The 17,471-nt window shown below is 45.8% G+C and overlaps 1 protein-coding gene across 8 annotated transcripts in view; it reads left to right on the forward strand.

Moving 5' to 3' along the window:
• Asip (agouti signaling protein) overlaps positions 1-16,568 on the forward strand; it is a 116,973-nt gene extending 100,405 nt beyond the window's left edge. For all 8 annotated transcript variants that reach the window (XM_031372398.1, XM_031372392.1, XM_031372393.1 and 5 more), the window contains 3 exons: positions 12,024-12,192; positions 13,938-14,002; positions 16,185-16,568. In XM_031372398.1, the coding sequence (XP_031228258.1) occupies positions 12,033-12,192; positions 13,938-14,002; positions 16,185-16,355 (396 nt within the window). In that variant the 5' untranslated portion in view covers positions 12,024-12,032 and the 3' untranslated portion in view covers positions 16,356-16,568. The remainder of the gene's footprint in view (positions 1-12,023; positions 12,193-13,937; positions 14,003-16,184) is intronic.
• The last annotated feature ends 903 nt before the right edge of the window (positions 16,569-17,471 follow it).

Raw genomic sequence — 17,471 nt, forward strand, 5'->3', positions numbered from 1 at the left:
AGGGAGGGAGGGAGGGAGAGATCCCCCGCTTCGCCCAGCCAGCCACTTTCATCCTTCAGATGTCCGGGACTCTCTCCTTATGAAGGGAGACTGGCAGACTCTGCAGACTCCAGATGCGGCCTCTCAACCGGCAGACATGTTTCTGACTCAGTCTAGTCCCCAGTGAGGGAGCCAGAGAAGCCGGAGCCCCATCTCTGACAGCCCATCGCAGGGAGAGGAACTTCTTAAGTCATCTGAGAGACAACATCCCCTGTATGGACAGAGCTGAAGGAATCCTAAATCCAGGCATCCAGAAGAGAGCAGCTGTTCTGGTTTTGTTTTGTTTTAATTTCTTCCATAACAAGCTGGACTCGGCCAGGACAGCAGACTACAGTCTGTAGAGGTTTTGGGGTTGTTCTGGTTCTCATCTTTGAGACAGAGTCACACGCAGCCAAGGATGTCTTTGAACTATATACAGCCTTCGCGCACTGAATGCTGGGATTGCAGGTTCTTTGGTTGCTTGCTTTGTTTTGCTGTGGGAGACTGTTTTTGTCTTTTTGTCTTGTTTGAGACAGTCTCACTGTGTAGCTCATAATGGCTTCAAAGTTGTGAGCCTCTTGCCTAGCCCCCCAGGTGCTTGGATTGCATGCGGGCGGACTAACGTCATTCCTTAGCCTGGTGGTCTTCCTCTTTCCCTTTCACTTGAGGAAAAGGGCGGAGCTTCTACGTGGCTCTGTCTTCAGATACGGGATTGACTCCTTCCTCTGCTGAGATGTTTCTGTAGCCTTGTGCACTGACTTTCCGTTTCCACCATTGTGATAGGGAGCTTTTAAATTTTTTATTTTTAAATGTGTGTGAGCGAATGTGGCATATGAGTGTGGAAATCCGGGGATGTCTTTGGGAGTTGGTTCTCTCCTTCTGCCTAGCTGAGTCAGGGCCTCTCTTATTCCTGCAGCTGCGCTCCACTCCAGGCTTGTTGGCCCCTGAACCTCAGCTACGTCTTCTGTCTCTGACTCCAATCCCTCTATAGGAGTGCTGGGGTTCCAGATGAGGCACTGAAAGAGTTAAATTTAAGACTTGTGCTGGCTAATGAGAAAATTGCAGGTTTGAGGAAAACGCAGTGGACCAAGGCCGAGCATGTCCAGATGGGCCTGGGCAGGGGCAGGCGAGCTGTTGGGACATTCTGGGAACTAGCAGGCCGGGAATATGTGGAGGAGAAAGCATGCAAACATATGTCCGGGTGGGCCCTGGCACGACCCAACTGAGTAATGGATCATCTGGTCCTCTTAGATATGGTTTAAGGTCAGCCAGATGCTCTGTTGACTCAGATTACTACCCTTAGGAATTTAGATTCCTCTATCTCCTGCGTGAGATTCGTGTCGATCCGGAGCGCTCTGATATTAAACTGCCTCATGTGTTTACATCAAGATGGTCTCTCAGGATTCCTTGGGTGCACATCCTCCTGAGATTTGAGTGGGGGGGTCTCCCCACGGGGGTCTTTCAGCACCACAGTATCCAGCTTTGTAGATGGATTTCAGGGATTAAACACAGGTCTTCAGGCTCACATAGAGAGTGCCTTTACCCCCTGAGCCATCTCCCGTGGCCCCAATCTGTAGCTCTCTGTGTATGTATACACTACACGTGCACAGGCATCCTCAGAGGCCATAGGAGGGTATTAGATCCCCTGGACCTGAAGTTACAGATAATTGTGAGCTGAAGAGTGAGTGCTAAGAACTGAACCTGGTTCTCTGCAACAGCAGTAAGTGCTCTTAACTTCTGAGTCATCACTCCCACGCCAATAGCTATCTATGCCTTTTGAGGAGAGGTAAATGTGTATGACTACCTACAACAGAGCCTGCCACGTAGCAGGCTCTCAGCGAATGGTAGCTACTATGATTTGCTGTCCTGTTTGGTTTTTGAGTAAATAGTTTGAGTTTTCTTACAATGAGAGCACACTACAATGATCTGGATGCCTACATTTCTACCTTCTTTCGTCTCTGCATCTCCGTTTCCTTATTTGTCAAAAACCAAATCAGTGTTTCTCACAAGTCGCAATCACCCGGGAGCTTACTTAAAATATGTCTCTTGAGGCTGGGGATGTCAGTCAATGGTAGAATGTGCCGAGAACATGGGAAGCCCTGGGTTTGATCCCCCAATATTGCATCAACTGGGTATGGTGGTACATTCCTATAATCCTAGCACTTGGGAGATAGAGGCAGGAGGATTGGGATTTCCTTTCTTTCACCTGGATGCCCATGTTTAATCTGAGAGCACTTCCCCCACCAAGCTATCTCCCTAGCATGACATGAGGATTTTTTCTTTTCTTTTTTAAAAGATTTTTCTAATTTACTTTTATTTTATGTATATGAGTGTTTCACCTACATATGTATCTGTTTACAATGTGTGTGCCTCGTGCCTGAGGAGGTCAGAAGAGGGCATCAGATTCCCTAGAATTAGAGTTACGAATTGTTGGGAGCTGTCATGTAGATGCTGGGAACTGAAGCTGGCCCTTTGCAAGAGCAGCAAGTGCTCTTAGCTGGGGAGCCATCTCTCTGGCCCACTGTCCTCACAACGTTATTTCTTGTTACTGTCTCACTGGGAGGGCGAGGCTCTCCAGGATGCTGTTAGATCAATTAAATGTTTGTGTGAATTTCAGCAAAAAGAGTGCTTCCAACATTGTGGTATGAGAAAAACGCTATCTCTACACTATATTTTTATGTGAACAGATCTCTTTAAAAATGGTGTGTATGTTTGTGTGCACATGTGTGTGCAGGCCAGACACCACTCACATCATGTGGTTGGCCTTCTCTCTCTCTCTCTCTCTATCTGTCTCCACCTTGGATCTTTAAGACACTGAACGGGGATCTTTCCAGTTTAGCTAGATCTGACTGGCCAGTAAATCCCAGACATCCTCTTGTTTCTGCCTCCCAAAGTGCCAGGGTAACAGATGTGCACCAGCATATCCAGGTTTCACATGGGTTTTGGCTAGTCATTCAGCTATAACTTTTAGGATTGGGCTAACCAATGACAGCAAAATTACAAGTTCAGATGTCAACAAATTTCTCACGCTTAGTGGGCCTTGACTTTCTAATGTTCCCTACCAGTCATGACTTGGGCTCGTTTTAAAAATCCCTCAGAACACTGGGCTCCATGCCTTGAATTGTCACTCTTCAGACCTGCTCCTAAGGAGGCAGTCTTGAGAAGTGAGCAGCATTTATGGCCAGGGCTTCTCCTTTTTGTCAGTCCTCTCTTCCCTTAAATGTGCCCTTCCCAACCTCAGCAGAATCTGTCCTCCTTGACAGCATTCCACAGGTCACTGCCCTTAGGAAAAGAGAAAGGTAATCCAGAAACAAACCACTACCAGCTTGGCCGCATCAGAGGTCATTCGTTCTATCACCTCAGGAGCCCTTAAGACATGCTGTGGCAACTGGGTAAATAAAGGTGGATATTTTGAGGTGAGATGGCCTTGAATTCCATTTTATTCTGGACACAGAGCTCAATGGTAAGGTACTTGCCTGGTGAAGACATTAGCTAGAATGAGCTTGGACCTTCTGTGACTTGAATCACTAAGTAGCAAGATTTCAATGTAAGTGGGCTGGCACTCCATAGGAATCTCAGGAAAGACAGAGTGCTCCTGCCTGCCACAGCTGAATCCCCAGAGGAGCTAGAGAACTTGAACAGGCTCCTGAGGAGAAAGGTAGGACTTAGAACTGGAGACAGAGAATAGCCATGACACCCTAGACAAGGTAAATGGGTCTCAGTGGCCAGTTGGAAGGTACAAAGCAGATGTGCAGACCTCTGCCCTCGTCCATACGCCCTGCAATAACTGTAGAAAGTGATACTACAACTGCACATTAGCTCATGTCTGACAACAGCTGTTCTGACAGATGTGGACTGATATTGATCTGTTTCTCCCCTCCCCCACTCCTTTTCTACGTGAGCAGGCTGGAGCCTCCTTAGGGGTAAGCAACAGGAAGTCACAACTCTCCTGTCTTGCCGGTAGGGTAAGCGTGCTTCGTTTTGCGTGGATTATGTTGCCTTTTCGTTTGTTATATCCCCCGATCCACAGATGCTAGCTGACTTCACGTCAAATCATCTTTGACTTCCATTCTTGCTAGTGTCTAATTATTTCAAGCCTATTCATCTGAATTTATTATGATTATCTCAGGTCCTCCCCTTGGGTTGCTTAGGTCTTCGGGAGTATGTGTTCTCTGTAGATTTAAACTATTAATGTCATAATAATGCAGCTTGGGCTCACGCATGGGTGCATATGTGTGTGAGAGTATATGTGTATGTGTGTGTGTGTGTGTGTGTGTGTGTGTGTGTGTGTGAGTGTGTGATTGAGTATATGTGTAAGTGTGTGTACATGTGTGCTGGTGCTTGTAGACTCAAGTCAATGTCCGGTTTCTTCCTCTATTGTTGTCTACCTTAATTTTTTTTTTTTTTTAAGACATGGTATCCCACTGAACTCAGAGCTCACAGATTTGGCTAGACTAGATGGCCAGCAAACCCAAAGGATCCAATTCTCTTCATCTCCCCAGCACTGGGATTATAGGCACAGACCACACAACTGGCTTTTTTCAGGGTGCAGGGATCAGGTCCTCCCACTATACAGGAGGAACTTCACTACTGAACCCCACCCCCGAGGCCCCAAGAGAGAGAGTCTTCTGTAGCTCTCACCCTGCTGTCTAGCCTACGCTGCCCTCAGAATCAAAGTAAGCCTCTAACCTGGGCAACACACCCCCTGTCGTGATTACAGGCCATCACCACTCCTGGTTAATATGGAGCTTTTTCTTGTATGACTATTAAGTGGCCTCTAAAGATGTGTCTGAAATCCAAAGATATTTTGAGCAACTTGCAACATTTGAGCAAATTTATGGTTTCTCAAGCTTTATAGCTTTGGGGAAAAGCACTCAACTTGACTGTCACAATTTTGGTTTCATCAGCTACAAATTATATTTATTTCTATGATTGAAAACTCCGTGATTTAGGCCATACTTCATTCTTTAGCAAAAACACTGCTTATTTTTACCAGAATAGTCTGTAAATCATTATCTATTTCCAGAAATCAGGCTTATTCTCAGAGGGAAATTCTTGTCCTCAAGAGGAAGGCACCATGAATGAGTCGACTCTGAGAAACGGAAGTGTTGCTAGTTGTTGTTTCCTGCCTGCTGCCCTCTGGTACATCAGTGGGCACAGCACTGTCCGATGCTAACATATGTGAGGGCTTGAACAGAACCATGGGTCTTTACATCCAATTGCAGAACTCTAGATTCTAGAGCCTGCACCTCCTCTCTCACCTTTGGTAACTCATTTGCCATCAAAATCTGACTTTACCTGAATTCATTTGACAGCAAAGTCTGTCCTGAATCAAAGGGATTAAATTCAAAGTCTTTATCCTGCTTGTTATAAATATTCCATTTTTCTTTTCTGCTGTGGAAACATCAATTTTTGTGTGAGAGAGTCTGGCCTAGAACTTACTATGCAGACCGAGCTGGCTATGAACTCTTGGGTAATCCCCTGCCTCTGCCTTCTGAATGCCATCTGACCGACTCTCAATATATTTTAAGTGGGTATACCTAGATTCCTTATATGTGGTTCAACATAATATATAGCTGATAGTTGTTTTTCACAAGTCCACAAAATTATAAATTCTAAAAAATGTATGATCTCAGGATCCTAAACACACTTGTTTTCTAGTTCTGTATTATTTAACCCTTTCCCAGCACCCAAATATAATTAATTATACCGAGGCTTTATCTTTCAAAAACTCAGCCCAAGTTTCTAAATCTGTCAGGAGAACTTTCCTTTTTTCCTTCATCATTCATTATGCATCCTGAGTTGTTTGGGGCATCTGACCCAGTCGGGCTTCCCGCTCCCTGCTGTAGGGTTCAGTGTCTGCATCCGCTCTGCTACAAAGCCCTTTCAGCTGTTTTGAGTGGGTGATACGCATGGGCTTTGGCTGCAGCGTTGATGCTCACAACAGACAACGCTGTTGTCCGATACCTAAGGCTCCTGAGTCCCTCTGATCCTTGGACGTGATACTGGATTAAACTATTGATTCAACCACATCATGCATGTTCAGTCTCATGAGCTCTGACCCTGGGTCTCAATTAATCTTCCCCCAGATCCTTCTTCTCCTTTTCTAACTCTGATTTCCCAGCCACCCTTCCACCTCCTTGCAGGAATTCACAGTAAGTATGGGCAACAATATCACTTACCACAAAGAACTCAAGAAAGCCACACTGCCTCCTGGCAGGGGGTGTTGCTCTGGTGTCAGAGCTGGTTGCCTGACCTTCCACCGGATAGCCCTCCATTCTGATTAGTACTCACTGATGCCACAGTTCTGCTATATAGGGGATGGAGGGTCTCTTAGGCACACTTAGAGGCCAAAGGTAAACATAAACTTGGTTTTGGAAGATATTGGAGCTACAGGATAAACTTTAAAATATATATTTAACTTCATGGAACTAATTAAAATATTTTACAATAGTTCAATGTTTATTTTTAGTCTATGTCTAAGTTTTATTAGGCTAAATCTTTATCAATTCTATGCAGCATAAGATAATGGAAAAAGCTTCAAAACATTGTACTAGCTATTCATGATGCAGACTTTTTCTCTTCTTCTAACAATCAAAACTTAGCAGTCCCGGGGCTGGAGAGATGGCTCAGTGGTTGAGAGCACTGACTGCTAGTTCAATTCCCAGCAACCATATGGTGGCTCACAACCATCTGTAATGGGATCTAATGCCCTCTTCTGGTGTGTCTGAAGACAGCTACAGTATGATCGATACAATAAGTAAGTAAGTAAATAAATAAATAAATAATTCTTTTATAAAAAAAAACTTAGCAGTCCTGAATCTTGTCTCATTAGAACCCAACCCCATATTAATATGAAGTCTGATACATTAAGGAGAAATATTATTGGTTAATAATAGCACAAATTACCATTCCAAGATCACATCTGCTCTGTTTATTTATTGTATGAGGTTGAGGTTCACATTAGTTGGCTTTTTCTACTGCTCTCCACCTTATCATTAGTGTTGTTTTTATTATTATGTATTTTATTTATGTTTTATATCATTATTGTGATTTTGTTATTGACGGGGTCTCATATGTAACTTGACTGGCCTGGAACTCACTTATGTAGACCAGGCTGACCTCAGGCTCACGGACATCTGCCTCTATCGGCCTCCCAAGTGTTGAAATTAGAGATGTGCACCACTGCACCAGAATTCCATTTTAGTTTATGAGGCACAACCTCTCGCTTAACCTGGCCCTTGCTGTCTGACTAACCTGGCCAGGAAGCTGGAGGACTCTCCCTGGCTCCCCCTGCACCCTAGTACTTCACCTCAGCTCTAGGATTGCAGGCAGGTTCTCCCAGCTCTTAAGTGGGTGCTAGGGACCCACGCTCAGGTCCTCATGTTTGCACAGCAAGCTCTTTCCCCACTAAGCCATTTCTCCACAGCTCCTTATTTATTTATGTTTAGAGTTCCTTTCCTTATGATTCCTCAGGCAGTCATGTGTGGCGCAGCATAGGTGTGGTCCTCAGAGCAAAGTTCTCTTTGCACTCAGTTTTCCCTCCCGCCTATGTAAATTCTAGGGATCAAATTCTGGTCCCCAGGCTTGCGCCTTATCCACTGATTGAACAACATAGAAAGGTTCCCTTTATTCATTTTTTAGACAGGGTCTCATGTGTCCCAGGCTGGAAAATCTAGAAAGATCTAGAACATCTAATGCTCCTGCCTCCTGAATGCTGATGTTGTAGATATGCATCTTTATGGAGTGGGAAGTGGGAAAATCCAAGCCCTGTTTGTTAGACAAGCTCCTCGAAGCTAAGTTACACTCCAGCCCCACACCTGCTTGTTAGTGCCAGACTGTCAGGAGTGTGTGTGTGTGTGCGTGTATGTGTGCATGTGAGTGCATGTGTGTGTATGTGTGTGTGAGTGTGTGTGTGAGTGCGTGTATGTGAGTGCATGTGTGTACGTGTGTGTGAGTGTGTGTGACTGTATGTGACAGTGTGTGCGTGTGTGTGAGTACGTGTGTGTATGTGTGTGAGTGTGTGTGTGTGTGAGTGTGTGTGTGAGTGTGTGTGTGTGTGTGTGAGTGTGTGTGTGTGTGTTTCTTACACTCTTTTGGGCAGGCAGGAATCTTCTTCCCTCAGTCTCTCTTATGCTGGGATTACAGGAATGTGAGTCCATGACTTCAAATGTAAAAAATGAATTTAAGATATAGCTCAGTTGTAGAGTGCCATGTAAGGCCCCGAGGCATCTCACCAGCACTACCAATAACACAAAACAAAACAAGGACAGTAAAAGCCATCAGTTCACAGAATATATCAAAGGTATCTCAAATAGAGAAAACAGATGTTGAGACTTTAGCATTAGCAGATAGTAAATAAATAAATTGTAGTGAAACGAGCTAAGTACTATGGTCACGCATAAGTAATGGGTAGGAAAAAATGGGCATGGTGGTACACATCAGCAATCCCAGCTTTTAAGAGGCAAAAGCAGGATTGCTGCAAGTTCCAAGCCAGCCTGCTCGATCACCCTAAGTTCAAGGCCAATCTTGACTAAGTATGAGACCTTCTCTAAAGACAAAACAAAACAAAAACCAACCAAACAAACAAAAACCAAACAAACAAACAGGTTTAAAGAAAAAAGTGGGGGAAATGGCCTTCATACTGGGGCCAGGAAGCCGCTAAGCTTGACTAGACTAATTACTTCTAAACACTCAATTCCAGTGAGTGTGTGGTGTATGTAAAAACAATTAACAGGAAAAATAAGGCTGGAAAGATGGCAGGGACCAGGCTGTAGGAGCCCTGGAGTCCAGCAACAGCCTCTGTCTGAAGTGTCTTCCTCTCACTCTTATTCTTCCCATCCCGTGTGGGCTCCAGAGGGATTTTTTTTTTCCTGTGGTGTGGTTCTGATTAAGTCTTTTTCCCACCCACAACTCTTTAGTCATTTTCAGTTGGGAACATTGTCCAAGCTGCTTCCCATTGTCATTTGCAAGTCTCATCCCTGTGTCTACCTGCCACCTCAACAAGCCTTTTGGACTTCTCAGTTGCAGCACCCCCTCTGCCTCAGGATATCCCGCATCCCATATATCCCTCAGCACTTTTAGCAACAGTGCTGTAATTGACTCCTCTCATCCAGATAGCCAGCTGTCTTGTCGTTACCATACAAATTTATTATTCTTTGTCTAGAAATATAAAAGCATCGTGCTTTGGGCACTTCTTCAGACTTTATGCTCTTGTGAAGAACCCCATATACACGTAAATTTAATAAAACTTTATGCTCTTTCTCTTATTAATCAGTTCTTATACAATGAATTGGGTTCCTAGATCCAGCCAAAGAGCCCACATAAGAACTAAGAGGGGGATGAGAGGACCTCTCTTCCCTCTACACTCAAATAATTGGAAAGTGATGGAGACACGTATGTCCAACCACAGATCTGACATTCAGCTTCACTGTCCTACCAAAAGAACTGTGTCTAACTGATGAGAAAAGCCTCTGTGAGCAATTAAAGAACAATGAGGTACTGAACAATGTCCATGGCATTGAATTTAAGAGCAAAATGGGGTTCAAAAAGGGAGAGCATACTCCTTGAGTTGGCCTGGCTAAGAAAGATGTGCTGGGGCCAGCCTTTGGACCGGGTCTTGGAGGAAGGATGAGACAGAGCCAGGAGCAGCTGAGAGAGAAAGATGATAGATGAACAAGGTGATCCATGATGGAGAGAAAAGCAGGGGACGCAGGCAGTGTGAAGAACGTTCCACTGAAAATGAGGCTGGGAAACGGGTGGTGGTACACACTCTTAATCCCAGCACCTGGGAGGCAGAGCCAGGCAGATCTCAGTCTAGTCTACAGAGTGAGTCAGTCCCAGTACGGCCAGGGCTACACTGTCTTGAAAAGCAAAACAACAACAACAAGTGAGGCTGGGTTAAAAGACAAGGGAATTGTTTGGGGGAACGTAAAGGAAAACTTGGTGAGAAGATGGAAAAAGGAGACAGAGACCAAGATTCTTTTCTAGGGAAGATGGTCCCTGGATGAAAGCCTATATAGTAGAGTCTGGTTCTGCGTTTACTTTCCATAGTCAAGGCCTGGGGCACCTACCCTGTGAGTGAGGAGGGGGGTTTCTATTAGTGTAGATGATTCTGCTCAACACTCCATTCGGAGAGGGTCTTGCAGGGTGGAAAGAGATAGTAGGCTCTAGAGCAGGTGTCTGCTCGACCAGTCGCGCTGCTGCGAGTCGCGCTTGCTCGTGCGAGTCGCTCTTTATTCTGCCAGCTGAGCTGCCTACCCTCCCTTCACACACTCCACCTGTCACCATTGTTTTGTTTTGAGGAGTTAGGAGTTAGTCTATACCTGAGTGCAGACCACAGACGTAGTCCATTTCTCTTACTTCACCAGGAAACAAACTATAGAGCCTGACACAAAGAGCAGTCTTGCCCAGAGTTGTGCATCTTCATTAAGGCTGAGCCAAGATGAAAAACCCAGTGGTCGGGCCAGTGCCCACTCTCAACTAACCAGGCTCTGGGAGAGCAATTTGGTGGTGAGCTTATGACAGGTAGTGCCCAGTGATGAAAAAAAGAAGATCTGAGGCCATCAAAAGAACTGGCATTGGGGCTACATGGGTGGGTGGACTTCTAAAGGTCAGGACCATCCCTTACAGTTCCCAGACGATTGGAAGGGGTGGAGGCCAGTTGCTTGGGTCTTCTCCTGCAGTAAAATCGACATGCAGAAAACCTGATGCTGACTGTCTTGGTTAGTGTTTCTATTGCTTCAATAGGACACCATGACCAAAGGAAACTTGGAGAAGGAAGGGTTTATTCCAGGTTACAACCCTCGGGTCACAGTCTGTCATCAGAGGGAATCAGGCAGGAACATGGAGGCAGGAGCTGATGCAGAGGCCATGGAGGAATGCTGCTTTGTGGTTTGTTCTTCATGGCTTTCTCAGCCTGCTTTCTTATAGCACCCAGGACCACTACGCCAGGGGTGGCACTGTCCACAGTGAGCTGGACCCTCCCACACTAATCATCAATCAAGAAAAATGTACCACAGGCTTTCTCACAGGCCAGTCTGGTAGAGTCAATTTCTCAATTGAAGTTCCCTCTTCCCAAATGACTCTGACTTGTGTCACATTGACATAAAACTAGCCAGCACACCAACCAAGCTGAGAACAGAGAGGAGGAAGCTGGCGCTGTCCAGGGAGCTGCAGAGGGAGCCCAGGAGTGGGTAGGATCAGAATGAGCAACTTATGTTACTCTCTCTGGCAGCCCTTGTGCCTCGGGTAGAGGGAACCTTGGAAATGCAGACCCAGCTTTTTCCAGAACCCGAGAGGGAAATGGGGCAGTGGTGTGGGAAGGGGTGGGGATCCAATAGTGACAGAAGGCATTTGAGGAAAGAAATCTGCTAAAAATCCATCTGCCCCTTCAAACTCGGGCTAGAAAGAAGTCCTTTTAGCTTCCGTTGACATGCCCTGACACAATTTGTTCCCTGTGGGTCAGAGGGAATCAGGTATATGACATACACTTGTCTTCAGGAGCCTTCATCCTTCATCCTTCTCACTGAGCTCTAACTTGTTAGCTGTATTCTCGTCACCTTAGAGAAGACCCTGCCACTGTGAGGCACTCCTGGTGGCCAGGAGGCACTTTCAACAACTCTGCCTAGGCCTAAGGTCTCTGGGGACTGATGCTTATACAGGAGGGAAAAAAAAAGAAAGAAAAGAAACACAGAGAGTCAGTACTCCGCCCTCTGGACAGCACAAAGCAACACAATGAATTCTTGTCCCCTTGGCTTCAACCTCCCTCCCTCTCTCCTTCCTTTGTCCTTCTTCCCATCTCTCCTTTTCTGTCATCTCCCCGTATCAACATTCCCTCCTCTACCCTCAGCCTTGCTACACTTCCAGCCCTGATGAGAGACTTGTGTAGCAGAGTCAGACCACCAGCCCAAAGGCACACCTAGAGAACAGGAAAGCACATACATCCTCTTCACCACCATCTTCTCTCCCACCCACCACCGATCACCTTCTCTGCTCAACTTAAGCTTCTCAGGATGGATGTCACCCACTTACTCCTGGCCACCCTAGTGGGCTTCCTGTGCTTCTTCACTGTCTACAGTCACCTGGTCCTCGAGGAGACTCATGAAGATGACAAGAGTCTGAGGAGCAACTCCTCCATGAACTCACTGGATTTCTCCTCTGTTTCTATCGTGGGTAAGTAGCTTGCCTTAGGACCCAGCCTCTCGGCTCTGACCCGTGAGAGGGAGTACAATATGTCAAGCCTGTAACCCGGGCTGCTACCCCCACAGTTATGGTGCTTTCTCGCTCCTTCCTAGGGAAATACAGTATCCTTGAGTGCTTGGGTTTGGGAAAGCTCTGCATGCCACCACTCTAATACCAAGTTTAATCTGTCAGAGATCTGAAGAAGTCTCAAGGCAAGATGCTTGGTGGACTTGGTTTTATTTAGCATTTATAAAATTTTAATGACTCATAGAATTCAACAAAACAAACTTTAGGTAAACCATGGACTAGAAATGAAATCTGCAATAAGCTAGTCTTGCCATGGGATGGGAAGTTATGGGGAGCGTCAAAGTCTGGCACTGGAGAGCTTATGGTTTGATCTCACCTAATCCTAAAGGACTAAAGATGAAAGCCCAGTGGCAGAGTGCATGCTTAGCATGCATAAGGCCCGATTCAGTTCCTGTAACACACATAGTATGCTAGATTTTGTGAGGTGGCTCCTGTGGTATTGATATTTAACAACTGATGAAAAACTGGAGCTTACTGACATTAGTTCCTGATGAGCTGAGCAGGAATGTAAACAGAGGCAGATTAGACATGAAAGCTCACAACTAGTACGTCTTTGCAGACTTTCATGTCCCTGGGCACAGACATATTGTCTAGTTTAGACACATCAGGGAAGCCACAGGAGGGAAAAGAGGAGACATCAATGTTCTCTACTATTGATATGCCAGCCCTTTTTACTTTATTTAGTTATTGGTTGGGTTTTGCTTTTGTTTTTGTTTTTTTCAAAACAAGGTTTCTCTGTATAGCTCTGGCTGTCTTAGATCTCACCCTGTAGACCAAACTGGCCTTGAACTCAGAGATCCTGCCTCTGCCTTCCAAGTGCTGGGATTAAAGGTGTGCACTACCAGGTCCAGCTGATATATCAGACTTTTTAAAATGTTATTTTTATGTGAATGGGTATTTTTGCCTTCATGTATGCTTATATACCGTGTGTATGCCTGGTACTCTCAGAGGATGTTGGAACCCCTGAAACTGCAGTTACAGGTAGTTGTGAGTCACCACTGTGAGTCTGTGGAGAAACAAACCAGAAACAAACACCAAGTACTCTTAACTGCTAACCTACTCCCCAGCCCCACGTCAGACTTTTGGTTTTATAAACATAGAAAAAATTTTTATGATAGAACTCTTTCTGGGAGATGAGGAAATCTAATTGTCAAGGAAAGATCATAGTTGTTATATAGGTTGGAGTCAGGTATACCTGGCTATGAGATTTGATGATGATGATAATAATAATAATAGTAATAATAATAATAGACACAGATGTGTCCAATAATAAAAGGCTGAGTCCATTTACAGAGGCTGGCAATGTTCTTGCACCTGCAAGGATAAAACTAAAACGGGGGCACCTGGAGTGATCAAGAAGAGATCAAGGGTTAGCAAGGTCAAACACTGGGTCTCACAACAGATGACACGACAGGTCCCAGGTCCCCCTTGGATTTCCTCTTGGCCTCCCCCAAGAGCACACTGCTCTTTAGGTCTGAAGCCAGGCTAATAAGAACCTGCTGGCTTGATTCCCTAATGTGATGCATCCGGAAGTCCCTCTTTCTCTCCTCCACCCTGAGACTTCCCAGAACCCCCTCTGCTCCTCCCACTTCACCACAACTTAGGCCCCCAGAAACATCTGGCTTTGCTCTTTCTGTCTTTCTTTGAAGCACTCAACAAGAAATCCAAGAAGATCAGCAGAAAAGAAGCTGAAAAGCGGAAGAGGTCTTCCAAGGTAGGCCTGGGAGTTCTTAATTGGGGGTGGGAGACCGGCAAGCCTTGGCAGAGAACTGGAGGCTGGGAAGTATCTTTCACTTAGTCTCCAGGAGACAAAAGAACTAAAAACTACCTGAAGGTTTCCCCAGCCTAGAGCCTTAAGGCTTCCATAGAAGCCAGAGAGCCTAAATTCACTAAGAGAAACAGCGGCCTGCTGAGCAGCAGTTCCCAATGCTTAAGCCTTCTGGAAAGCCTCACTCAGTTCTTTTGGATATTTACCTAAACCCCACCTGTCGAAAATCCACTCTTGCTGTATCTGAGTTTCTTTCTTTCCCACCTCCTTTGCAGTTCTGGGGATCAAGTTCCAGGGCCTGTGTAAGCTGGATAGTGTTCCACTACTGAGCCATCCTCTCAGGCCTAGATTATTTTCAGCAAGCTTTTGCTATGCAGTGCAGGCTGACTACAAACCCCCCATCCTCCTTGTCCAGAGTTCCCTGAGTGCTGAGGCCACCGTGCACAGCCATTGAAAAACAGAAGTATGATAGAAACTGACATCACTTGCTGTAGCTGGAGTAAGAGACTCAACAAAAATAAAACACCATTTGCTGAGCATGGCAGTACAGGCATGCAGTCCCAGGGGTTTAGGAGGTTGAGGCAGGGGGATTCCCCAGTTCAAGGGCTGCAGCAAATTCAACACCCACCTGAGCATGTCATGTTGTGGTAACTCCAACCTTAAAATTATTTTTATTACTACTTCATAACTGTGATTTTGTTGCTGTTATAAATTGTAATGTGGATATCTGTGTTGTCCAGTGGTCTTAGAAGACCCTTGTGAAAGGGTTATTAGGACCCCCCCAGGAGGTCTTGTCCCACAAATTGAGAAATGCTACTAAAACATGCTTTGTTAAAAGGCTGTTAGAATGCATTGAAAAAAAGCAATTAAGGACATGCTAAGACCAAACAGAGCCTTTCAACTGAAATAGACAGAGAAAAGAATGCTTTCTTGCTGGTTGAGGACCATTTCATGGTTTTGTACCTATACTGCACTCTGTTCCTACACTCTGATAAACAGCAGGTTGAGGCATGATTGAAATGCGCATACTATTCCTGTGTTAGTGTGGCTCAGCTAATTGGATCAACTGTAACCAAAGCAGCGAGAACTAAACAAAATACATGGACATGCTAGATGCTGGTAACACAGCAGTAAACAAGAGATTAGTGTTGTGTGGAGCTTAAGTCGGTGTGGGGAAACCAGCCTGCAAGTAAATCAGTAAACAAATCTAAATTCTTACATGATACATACTGTGAAGGCATTAAAGCATGGTGAAGGCCTAGAGAAGTAGCAATTAAATGAAAAATTTAGCAATCTAGAGCAATATCCAGTAGAAACACAGCATAAGCCATATATTTGTATTTTCTAATACAAAAGACTTACAATATTTTAAAAGACTAATATCTTAAAAGACTAACAATATTTAAAACTCGGTATAAAGTATTAATATTTCAACACCTAAACAATTTTTAAAAAGTTACTTTTGTGCAGTCTTTAAAATCTGGTGTACAGCTGACACAGCACATGTCAATTCCAATGCTAAATGTGGTCCTAGCAAATTTGTATTTAACAGGAAAATACATGTTCACGTTACTCTTAAATAGAAAACTCAGTTGCACTGTCCGCATTTTATTACGAAACAGCACACAGGACCTGACTACCAGTGCTAGAATGACTCTAGGCTATGGAGTAGCTAGCCCAAAGGGCAGATACCAAACACAGGGGTCCTCCAGAGCCAAAAGGAAGTTTGTTTCTCCCTAGAGAAATCATCGACCCTTAAGCGGACGATGAAGTCATAGGAAGGGCCTTCTTTGGTGCCCTGGAGGATGTTAACTCTAGAGGACAGGGTGGCTAAGGGAAAGACAGTGAGCGAGTGGACTAACCCAGGGGCAGCGGATAACAGGGATGGCGAAAGGCTCGAAGCCGGAAGATTGTTTAAAACGGGGGCTAAATGGGGTCTAAGAAATGAGCCAGGTCGGAGCTAGGTAAGCTTGATGATGAGGGCGCTGTGTAGGTTAGCGTGGAGGGCAAGGACGCACTGGGATGCCCTGTGCGCATGAGGTGGACAGCCGGGCAGAGGGCTCTGACAGTACATGAGGATCGCAGGATGGCGTGACCCATTCAGCAATCCTCGACGTCTCTCCTACAGAAAAAGGCCTCGATGAAGAAGGTGGCACGGCCCCCGCCACCTACCCCCTGCGTGGCCACCCGCGACAGCTGCAAGCCGCCTGCGCCCGCCTGCTGCGACCCGTGCGCCTCCTGCCACTGCCGTTTCTTCCGCAGCGCCTGCGCCTGCCGCGTGCTCAACCCCAACTGCTGACTTTCTACGCTGCGCGCGCAGCTTCTGGGACGGGTGACTGGGCGGGGCTTCAGGGTGCCGAGCTTCTAGGATGAGGGGCGGGTCTCTGCGGGTGGGGCTTACGAGTGGGCGTGGCCAGTGGTTGTCAGTTATGGACGCTTTTAGAAGACGGGTTTTCTAGGAAACCTAGTGGGGGCTAAAACCAGAATACAGTATTTTTAGGCTGCCGGGAAAGTGTGACTGTTTCTTTAAAAAGCCGAAAGCTTCCGGTCCCATTACGGAGTTCCGATCCTTGCGGGGACCCCACATTCTGCGCACGCGCCACTCTTGACCCTAGGGAAACTGTTTTCTACCGCCTACAGCTGCTCAGCTGCTCGCGTGGTTGGCGTTACCGCATCTTGTGGTTCTTTCCAGCCTGCCAGTGCCTAGGCTGCCTCCAAACCAAGGGAAAGGAACCGTTAGGGAACCGCCTTCCAGTCTTTTCACCCATTCTCCCCCTAAGCTGGAGCACAAAAATCCAAGACGTGCAGAATTCCATAAGCAGTCACAGCTGGGTGGGCGAGGGGCGGCGGGACCGTGCATCTGCAATGGGTTTCTAAAACCAGAAGGATCGGGGTTGAGGATTCCAGAACTTTAAGAGGCTCTCAATCAAAGGTACCACCCAAACCCACTGCTCCCTTGCTCCCAAGGGCCCACGGATGTTTGGACCTCTTATGCCAGGCATTAGTCCCATGCTTTAAAAAAAAAAAAAAAAAAATTAATAGCCTGGAGTTTGAGCTCCCAAAGAAGTAAAAGTTTAGATAACCTTCCTCGATCTTCACCCTAGTTCCACTGACCGGTAAGAAAGTATGGGGAGTGGGGGTGGGGCTGAAAAGCTGCAATCAAAGGATTTTTTTTTTTTTTTTTTTTTTTTTTTTTTTTTTTTTTTGGTTTTAAGCCGTTTATCGTAGAAAGGCAGAGATGGTGAGAAGTACAGAAGTACTGGCCATGGCCACATGGAGGAAAGGGGGAAGGGAATGGGAAGAGGGGAAGCAAGAGGGCAAGAGAGAAGCAAGAAAGCAAAAAGCCAAAGGAAATTATTAAGGACTAGTTGCTAAAAATGTTCCAGACTGTTTTCCTGAAGTCCCACAGAGTCTT

The sequence above is a fragment of the Mastomys coucha genome, unplaced genomic scaffold (assembly GCF_008632895.1).
Source record: "Mastomys coucha isolate ucsf_1 unplaced genomic scaffold, UCSF_Mcou_1 pScaffold15, whole genome shotgun sequence".
Lineage (NCBI taxonomy): Eukaryota > Metazoa > Chordata > Mammalia > Rodentia > Muridae > Mastomys > Mastomys coucha.